Consider the following 10,555-nt stretch of genomic DNA (forward strand, 5'->3'; position numbering starts at 1 on the left):
TGTATCCAAAGGCTGGCTTGTGGTGGGGGGTGAAATGATTCTTCTTGAAGTCTCCTGGCACATTGTGTTGTGTCTTCCTCCAGTGGTGATTCCTCTTGTCTCGCGTCCTTGGCAGAGGGAACAGATGAATGACGCAGGAAGTAGAATAGGTTGGAGTTGAACAATTTTACTCCTGACTTGTTTAGACAGAGTCCATCTGCCTTGAATAGATGTCTGCGGTCCGTAAAAAAGTTAAAATTGTCAATAAAATGCACTGAGTGGGATTTGCATGCTGTTGAAAGCCATGTGTTCAGTCCCAGCAACCTGCTGAATCTCTGAAAGGCTAAATGCCAGTAAATATGGATTGAAACAGAATATTTCTAAAGATAAAAACATATTGTGAATTTTGGAAATGATTACATCTTTTTTTCTATTTTTTTAAAAATATATATATATGTATGTACATATATGTGTGTGTGTATGGAATAACCATGTTTTATTTTAACAATGAATAATAATTGTTATTAATTATAATAACAAGGTAATGTTTTTTAAGCTAAAATTAGCATTTGGTCAAGAAAGAATTTCGGCATTTTCTGGCAATAATTTTGGCTTCTTCTAGAATTTCCTTGTGATTATTATGAATGTATTACACTGATATTACTCCATCGTTATTGTGACAAATTCTACCCCATAATGCCTAGCTTAGTACTATTATTATTCTCACTATAATTCCCCATGAAATATTTTTTTGACCCATCCAGTAAAGGTGACCGTTTCTCTACACTGTGGTGTGTGTGTGACTGTAATTACCTTGTGTTTTCTTTTCAAACGTGGCTCTTTTATTTGTTTGTTTTGGATCTGTTCCCTAGTTCAGTACAATTTCCAAATGAGGAAGTATGAATGTGAATCATAAAGATAACAGCCATTGCAATTATTTTTCAACCTATATTTACACACGGTAGGTATAAATGAGAGGGAATGGTCTTTTTCAGCAACGCCCTGCTCCACCTGAATACAGTTACAAACATTTTGCACCTGGACATCTGCAGCTCCTCTTGGGCCTTGGGGCTAAAAGGTCATTCCACTCTCACTTACCTCTGATAGTCTGCAGACAGTTTTAGTTCTCCGTCTCTTTATTTTATTATCTAGAGTAACTAGAGGACGTTGATTCTGGTTGTTGTTGTTGAGAGAATTATACTGTACCTGATGTGTTTCACTTCATCATTTGATATGATACTTTAATATCTATTTTTCAATCTTATGTGTCATGCTTCACCATTTCTCTGCCAAGAAAGACAAGAATTTCACCGTCTCATTGCTCGAACTTTGTTTATCTATCAAAGTAAACAACAGAGTGGCAAGTGGTGTTCTGATGACCCTGTACAAATACAGTAGCCATTGATTTTATCACAAGGGGGGAGTACGTTGAGATATTTATTTAAAACAAAGATTTAGATAATTCACAGTATATAAGAGCTGGTGTTTCTCTTGTTCAGCACCTCCACACAGGAAGGCTGATGCTACAAGCTGAGAGACAAGAAAGAAGATAATCCTGCAGAAGGTCGGCTTCATCTCTCTTATCATCATCTCTCTTCCTCTAATGGACTCTAGTCCTCACGTTCTTCAGAAGTATAACTCACATGTCTGTTTCTCTTTGTCGGAGATCATTTTGACCATCATCATCATCATTATCTCATCCACGAAGATGCTGACTGTATCTCTACTTGTCTGTGCCATGATGGCTCTGACCAGAGCTGCTGGTGAGTGTTGACTTGTACATCTTGTACTTTTTACTTTACAGATTACAATTTGTCTGATCCAACAGTTTATATAAAGGAGTTAAAATTAGCACAGCCTTAAACATCTACAGCTGGAGATGTTCCGATACCTGAACTGGTTCAGGTTCAGTTCTTGCAAGTATTTGTACTCTTTTACGTACATCCTTGTACCTTGTTTAACAGATTTTAGCAGCTTGCTATTTAGTAACCCCCACAAACAAGCGTGCAGGAGACCAGTGAGAAAGACATTGTGTGTTCAGCTCTCAGTACCTTTGTAGCTTTTAATAGAATCTCCTGCTTCCCTGTTTGTACTTTAAAATATCTGCTTTATTTTACTGTTTCGCTTTTCAGCTGCATATGAGTCGTGTTAAGCTGCTGGTGATGAAAACCCAACATTTCCTGATTTTGCTGCTTCATAGTAAAAGCTTTTAAATAAAAATACAACGGCCATTAGTCACAGCTGTTGTAATGGAGACATAAATCCCTGCCGTGCTGGGCTGACGCGCCGATTCATGTATGGAAAAAAAACCTACAAGACACGGGAACTTGGCTTGTGTCTTGAGGAGTTGTAGCATTTATTCACCGACGACAGCCTAAACTGTACACACACTGCACCGCTACGCTCACAGCTATTACGGCTGACTTCATCTCACTGTCACTTCGTCACACACACTCGCTCCTTCGCTCTCTTTGTCTCTCTCTTGACCGCAAACACGACACTTGCAAACATTAAGCACACAACCTACGCACTGAGTTATTCCTTAAAGGAGTTTGCTACTTGTATAACACTTTTTAGTTTAAAAAACATCTTAAAAATGCATAATTCTCCGATGCTTTGGCCTGGTGGGGAGTCTTCTTAGGCTGGCGGAAACCCTGGTATCGAATCAGTTCATAGACTGGCGTACTCGTTGATTCACAATCCCGAATTTTGGCCAGTATTGGACACATTTCTGATACTGGTATCTGTATCGGAACAACTCTATCTACTAAAAGTAAAATGTATGGAGCTATTTTCTATCTTTGTTTTTATTTACTCCTATTTATTTATTTATTGATGTTTTTTATTTGTATTAATTTTAAAAAGTATTTATTTATTTTGCAGTTACTTTTTTATTTATTTACTTTTGCATTTATTTTTTATATTTATTTTTAAATGTGTGTATTTATGTATTTATTTCTGCATGATTTTCCCTTTGCATTTCTTCATTGTAGAAAGAAATATGCAAATAAATGTATAAAGAAAAGAATACAGAAACAAATAAGATTAGGGAAATAAATAAGGGGTCAATGCAATGGGAAAGTCATGCAGAATTAAATGCATAAATACATGAACTAATACACACATTTAAAAATAAATAAAAAGTGAATGCAAATATAAATAAATAAATAGAAAATAAATAAATACATTTTGAAATTCATAAAAATAAATACATTAATAAAAAAAAGGAAAATCAAACAGAAGCAAGAGTGTGGATTTAAAAATGTAGAGTGTGACAGCCTGAGTGTGAGGAGAAGGGCTGAAGCTGGAGTGCATGAAATCTGTGCAAGCAACAATATATCTTGAGTGCAAGCATACAGTTTGAGCAGAAGCAGAACAAATTTAAGCGCGAGTAGGGGCTATTTGAGTGCAAGGACAGGGTTTTGAGGGAAAGCATTGCAAAATCTGATCGTGAAATCAATGAGTCATGTTCTCAAATTGAAAGACCTGAGTAAAGATAGGAAAAAAGCTCCATGAAAATGCAACATACACGTTAATGCAGCAGTAATATTAATACAGAAACATCATAAATAACAGTAAAACACTGACACGGAACATTTTACTGCACGATGAATACTTTTACTTTTCATACTTTACACGCATTTTGCTGATTATTCAGTTAGTTTACAACCGGAAGTAACCACGTCTTGTCCTTCTTCACTGGAATGAATAGGAAGCAAATAGCGTTTGCATGCTATTATTGTGAACGTAGAGCGACAGCAGCACATGAACCGAGTCACTAAATGCTGTGTCAAATTTCCAGCTGTTCCAGAGGCAGAGCCTGGTGAGAGGACAGGACCGCTCATTCAAGAAGGTGAGTTCAGCTCTGCACAGTGTCTTTCACCTTTTTGTTTTGGTTTCACAGCTGAAACTTTTCTGTTTTCACTCAAATCTACATTGGTGCCTCCATATTCATCCATCCATCCATCTTCAACCGCTTATCCGGGATCGGGTCGCGGGGGCAACAGCTCCAGCAGGGGACCCCAAACTTCCCTTTCCCGGGCCACATTAACCAGCTCTGACTGGGGGATCCCGAGGCGTTCCCAGGCCAGAGTAGAGATATAATCTCTCCACCTAGTCCTGGGTCTTCCCCGTGGTCTCCTCCCAGCTGGTCGTGCCTGGAACACCTCCCAAGGAAGGCGCCCAGGAGGCATCCGTGCTAGATGCCCGAACCACCTCAACTGGCTCCTTTCGACGCAAAGGAGCAAGGACTCTACTCCGAGTCCCTCACGGATGACTGAGCTTCTTACCCTATCTCTAAGGGAGACGCCAGCCACCCTCCTGAGGAAACCCATTTCGGCCGCTTGCACCCGCGACCTCGTTCTTTCGGTCATGACCCAACCCTCATGACCATAGGTGAGAGTAGGAACGAAGATTGAACGGTAGATCGAGAGCTTTGCCTTCTGGCTCAGCTCTCTTTTCGTCACAACGGTGCGGTAAAGCGAATGCAATACCGCCCCTGCTGCTCCGATTCTCCGACCAATCTCACGTTCCATCGTCCCCTCACTCGCGAACAAGACCCCGAGATACTTAAACTCCTTCACTTGGGGTAAGGACTCATTCCGGACCCGGCCTCCATATTCAGACCTTTTCTAAATGTGTTTTCAGTGAAGAGTCACATGGTCAAGAGGTCCTCACCTTGCCCCAGTGGTTGGACTGATTCCAGTGGTAACTGTTTCCTCTACGTTCCAACACCCATGAAATGGGCTGATGCTGAGGTAATCAGCTGTTCAGTGCAGAATGCTTCTATGCTGCGTCCATTCTGCTGTTACACATGTTGTTAATTGACATATTTCTGTCTTTGCATTACTTGATATGTAATGTGTCATTTGTGTGTCTCCACACCATTCCACTCTTTCTATCCTTTATAGAAACATTGTCAGGACTATGGTGGAAACCATGCATCAGTTCAAAGTTTAGATGAGTACCACTTGATTCAGAGTGTGATACTGAGTGTCACTAAGAAATATCCAGAGGCATGGCTCGGAGGCACTGATGCACAACAGGTATGTCACTGATTAAACACAATGTAAAGCAACAAATTAAAAAGCGTGTTTAAACCATACTGTCTATTGTATTCTGATCTTCTAGGAGGGTACATGGCTCTGGAGTGATGGTACACCTTTTAAGTTCGACTACTGGGATAAAGGACAGCCTGATAATAATCATGGGACTGGACATTGTCTGGCGATGAACTATTCAGGTAAATATATATATAGAGCGTGAGAAAGGATTTTTCCTGAGGTCTTAGCAGGGTTTTGGTTAAAGAATTATCAATGCCGACATCAGTACAAGTGATGATAATGGTCGGTAGGTTGGTTTCCAATGGACAAGGCACATTAAACTAACTATTGGACAACTGACAATATATCATTCCATTGGCTTCAAGACAAATTGGAACACTGAAACCACTTCCTCTTTAGCTTGGCCAGGCAGGTGAAGGTTTGTGCAAAGCATTTGATGGAGTCAGTCATAAAGTTATAAAATATAAAATTTGAACTTTTCTGCTGTAAAGTTTTGGGTTGGAGTTGATGTTGTTCCCATTTTTGACGCCAATATTTTCATTTTTACTGCAAATGTGTATCGGTTCACAATATCGGTTATCGGTCTCCTTGATTGCTAATAGTCGGTATCAATCCTGAAAAAAACATATCGTTCGACCTAGGGATGCTAATTTTGAAAAATGTTCTTAACCGATAACCGACCCTCGTTAACCGGTTATTAACCGTTAACCGACAAGATTTGTGCCTTGCACGCAGCGGTGTACCAGCTGCGGTGTATGAGGACAACAGACAACTGAGTCCCACGTAGATGTAGCAGACATTGTTTGTACAGTTTATTTGTCGGTGAGAAATGCTACGAAACTACAACTCCTCCGGTCCACTCAAGCGAACTGGAGAGTCTGGAGCCAACTTCCTGTATCCTGCAACTCCGGCTCCGCCTCTTAAGGTGACGAGCCGCTTCTCTGAGCCGCTCAGCTTTTGAGTTAATTATTAACATTGCTTTTAACCGTTTTAACCGATAGCGTTAATCGATTAAAATGCTTAATGTTGGTTAACGGTTAAACGGTTAATTATGGACATCCCTAGTTCCACCCCCATCAGTCACTTTAAGTACTACATGAATGCACAGCAAGACTCAGTGTAGGGCTTATATATATGTATTTATTGATAAACCTCTAAAAACAATTCACTGTCCTGTCTAGTTTTTGTGCAAAATTTTAAAATATTTAGTATTTGGCCTTATTAGATACATAGTTTTTATGGTTCATTGATTGTCTGAGAAAGCAGACAATTTATCCCTAAATAACTCCCTCTGTCTTTTTACAGGTAGGAACAAATTTGACGATCAGCCTTGCCATGACAGAAAACCGTTCGTCTGCGCCAAAAAGCTAGGATATCCCTTTGGATAACAGAGTAACATGAAGTACCTATCACAACCACAGGAGTGTTGGGTGGATGTGTGATTATCTGTGTCTTCATCATCTGTAGCCTCTTGCATGTAGTAATCTATACTTCTTTCCTGTTACTGTTAAACTACTTAATGAATGTAGCCTTTTAGGCCTTTTCATTCTGGAGTGTTCTTCTTATCTTCTACACAATTAAAAGACTCAAGCATTGAAAAATAGCCAGTCTGTGAGTCTCATGATTGCACATTAATACACGCAAAACTTTTTACAACACGATGTGATGGAGAATGTGTTGAGTCTTGAAATCTCAAGCCTTGGGCCTGGAACGGCTGAGATCTCAGTTCAATTTTCTTCAATGTTCAATTTTAATGGTGTCAGAAAGTCAACACAGGTTACTCAAATGAATCACTTGATGCTGTACAAGTATATTGCAAGAAGCAGAGTTTTCATTGTGTTTAATATCAACAGACACAAACACAACCAAAACCCGAGCCGGTCCGGACACGACTGTCCGCGGGTTTTACATCATAACCTTATATACTTGGAACAAAGAACTCATCCCTCCTATCCTGCCATCATACATTTTAATATTCTTCACTTCTACTGGTCTCTGTCAAAATATCTTACTAATCAGCATATACCCTATACCATACATATGATCTAGGTGCCTCCCCGACATCCTTTATGTCAGAGACAGATTCCTTGTTTTGGGCCCCTTGCAGCTGCGAGGTGATTTGAGTTCATTACAAGCATTACATCACTACAGCTGTGAGTTACAGCATTGGGGGTCTATACAGCAGCACTATGATTGTATGCTGTTTCAGTAATAAACACAGGGTTATAGGATTAATACTTTTATCATTGTTTATCACATTTTTATATAGTTAAAAAGGGATTACTTCTACAGATGTTAGCATGACATGGTTGGTAGCGATGGATCCCTTAGGTTTTCTGGTTTCATATGATAACAGTATTTTGTTAATATTAATGTGTAAGGGATAATGTACAGCGAGCCGGTCGTTGTTGTGAAAGAATCCCCGACACTCTCATCGCCCTGAAAGGGATTCTTTCACAACAACGACCCGCTAACATTATCCCGCTTATTACACGGCTACTTACTGAAGAAATCAATATTTTGACACAAAAACGATCCGCCAGAGTCCGACATCAGAGCTGCACCCATAGCAACGGACTGTTGTAGAGAAATTACGGACCGCCATGATTGACCAATCAGAATCGAGCATTTGGTCAAGAAAGAATTTCGGCATGTTCTGGCAATAATTTGTGTTGTTCTATTGGTATTGGATTATTATGAATGTATTACACTGATATTACTCCATGATTATTGGAAAAACTTCTACCCCATAATGACTAGCTGAGTACTATTATTATTCTCACTGTAAGTCCTGGTGAAAAATGTTTTAACCCATCCAGTAAAGGTGACCGTGCCTCTACACTGTGGTGTGACGTGGCTCCTTTATTTGATTGTTTTGGATCTGTTCCCTAGTTTAGTAGAATTTCCAGACAAGGATGTTTGAATATGAATCCTAAAGATAACAACCATTGCCAATATTTTTCAGCTTGTATTTACCCACGGAAGGTGTAAATGAGAACGAATGGTTTTTTTCAGCAACACCCTGCTCCACCTGAATACAGTTACAAACATTTTGCACCTGGACATCTGCAGCTCCTCTTGGGCCTTGGGGCTGAAAGGTCAGTTCACTACACTGTACCTGATGTGTTTCACTTCATCATTTGATATGATACTTTAATATCTATGTTTCAATCTTATGTGTCGTGCTTCACCATTTCTCTGCCAAGAAAGACAAGAATTTCACCGTCTCATCGCTCAAACTTTGTTTATCTGTTAAAGAAAACAACAGAGTGGCAAGTGGTGTTCTGAAGACCCTGTACAAATACTGTAGCCATCGATATGATCACAGGGGTGGAGTACGTTGAGATATTTATTTAAAACAAAGATGGATAGATAATTCACAGTATATAAGAGCTGGTGTTTCTCTTGTTCAGCACCTCCACACAGGAAGGCTGAAGCTACAAGCTGACAGACAAGAAAGAAGATAATCCTGCAGAAGTTTGAATGCGAATCATAGAGATATGAATGAATGAATGAATGAATGAATGAAAGACTTTATTTCGAACATATAATAAATAAAAACAGATACAAAATAATAACAAACAAAACAAGAGTTATAGTGTCCGAAAAGGAGTAGGTAGAAGAAAAACTTATATTACCCTACCCCTTTCTCACTTCTCCTCTATTAACTCATATATCATAGAATGATAATATAATATAATATAAAAACTATCCCAGATTTATTTACATCCCAAGTTGAATATATGAACAGCATCCCAAGTTTATTTACAACCCACAAATACATCCGGAGTTAAAAAGTATATAACCAACCTTTAACACAAATCTTCTTCAACCATATACCTCCCAAAAATATCTTTCTTGTATAGCTTTTTAAATTGATTTATATTTATGCTCCCCTTCAACCCATCACCTAACCCATTCCACAAATCCACCCCACAAACTGAAATACACATACTCTTCTTTTTTGTACGAACACAATGCTTTTTAAAATTAAATTTTCCTCTTAAATTATAACCCCCCTCCCTGTAACAAAACATTTTTTGAATATTGCCCGGAAGTGAATTATGTCTTGCTTTAAACATAATTATTGCGGTTTTAAATTTGACCAAATCCATAAATTTCAATGCATGTGACTTCAAAAACAGTGTGTTCGTGTGTTCCCTATATCCCACATTATTTACTATCCTGATTGCTCTCTTCTGTAGTATGCATAATGGTTGTAAGTTGCTTTTATAAGTGTTACCCCAAACTTCTACACAGTAATTCAGATATGGTGATACAAGTGAAAAATACAGAATGTGCAGTGATTTATGATCCAGTGTGTGTCTTGTTTTCCCTAAGACTGCTATGCTCTTTGCCAGCTTTGTTCTTACATAATTTATCTGAGGTTTCCAGCAGATTTTGTGGTCCAGTATTACACCCAGAAATTTATTTACATATACTCTTTCAATAGTCACATCATCTATTATCATTTGTACTGGTATGTCTATTTTTTGGTTTCCAAATAACATAAATTTAGTTTTGTCCAAATTTAATGACAATTTATTTCTGTCAAACCACCGTTGCAATTTTCTGATTTCTGATGTGGCCACCTCCAAAAGCTGCTGCAGATTTTCCCCAGAACAAAAAATATTTGTGTCATCTGCAAATAAAACTAAATTCAGTGTTCTTGATACCCTACCTATGTCATTTATATACATAATAAACAATTTTGGACCCAATACTGATCCCTGCGGGACCCCACAAGTAATACCTGAGCATGTTGATTTGTAGTCCCCTATTTGCACGTACTGCTGCCTGTTTCCTATATAACTTCTCAACCAGTTCAGCAATACCCCTCTTATACCATACCTTTCCATTTTATTGAATAATATATCATGATCAATGGTGTCAAATGCTTTTTTTAAATCTATAAATACTCCTACCACCTAGATAACAGCCATTAAAATTATTTTTCAACCTGTATTTACACACGGTGGGTATAAATGAGAGGGAATGGTCTTTTTCAGCAGCACCCTGCTCCACGTGAATACAGTTACAAACATTTTGCATTTGAACATCTGCAGCTCCTCTTGGGCCTTGGGGCTAAAAGGTCAGTCCACTCTCACTTACCTCTGATAGTCTGATGACAGTTTTAGATCTCCGTCTCTTTATTTTATTATCTAGAGTAACTAGGGGACGTTGATTTTGGTTGTTGTTGTTGAGAGAACTACACTGTACCTGATGTGTTTCACTTCATCATTTGATATGATACTTTAATATCTATGTTTCAATCTTATGTGTCATGCTTCACCATTTCTCTGCCAAGAAAGACAAGAATTTCACCGTCTCATTGCTCGAACTTTGTTTATCTATCAAAGTAACCAACAGAGTGGCAAGTGGTGTTCTGATGACCCTGTACAAATACAGTAGCCATTGATTTTATCACAAGGGGGGAGTACGTTGAGATATTTATTGAAAACAAAGATTTAGACAATTCACAGTATATAAGAGCTGGTGTTTCTCTTGTTCAG

General features: G+C 38.6%; 2 protein-coding genes across 9 annotated transcripts in view; both read left to right on the forward strand.

Annotated features, from left to right (window-relative positions):
* Positions 1-10,555, forward strand: part of znf638 (zinc finger protein 638) — a 49,729-nt gene that overhangs the window by 13,794 nt on the left and 25,380 nt on the right. For 3 of the 7 annotated variants that reach the window (XR_005205193.1, XR_005205194.1, XR_005205195.1), the window contains exons 6-8: positions 1,673-1,742; positions 3,782-3,832; positions 4,627-4,669. Coding sequence is in view for 3 of the 7 variants with exons in the window: in XM_037758422.1 (XP_037614350.1) it covers positions 1,673-1,694 (22 nt within the window). In the remaining 4 variants the exon portion in view is untranslated. Of the gene's footprint in view, positions 1-1,478; positions 1,501-1,672; positions 1,743-3,781; positions 3,833-4,626; positions 4,670-10,555 lie in introns of those variants that run through there. The other 4 variants (XM_037758422.1, XM_037758423.1, XM_037758421.1 and 1 more) reach the window with 2 other exon arrangements.
* dysf (dysferlin, limb girdle muscular dystrophy 2B (autosomal recessive)) overlaps positions 8,060-10,555 on the forward strand; it is a 127,787-nt gene continuing 125,291 nt past the window's right edge. Inside the window, exon 1 of one of the 2 annotated variants that reach the window (XM_037758393.1) lies at positions 8,060-8,520. The gene's annotated coding sequence lies outside the window, so the exon portion shown is untranslated. Of the gene's footprint in view, positions 8,521-10,108; positions 10,135-10,555 lie in introns of those variants that run through there. The other variant, XM_037758389.1, reaches the window with a different exon arrangement.

This window comes from Sebastes umbrosus, chromosome 22 (assembly GCF_015220745.1).
Source record: "Sebastes umbrosus isolate fSebUmb1 chromosome 22, fSebUmb1.pri, whole genome shotgun sequence".
In the NCBI taxonomy this organism is placed as follows: domain Eukaryota; kingdom Metazoa; phylum Chordata; class Actinopteri; order Perciformes; family Sebastidae; genus Sebastes; species Sebastes umbrosus.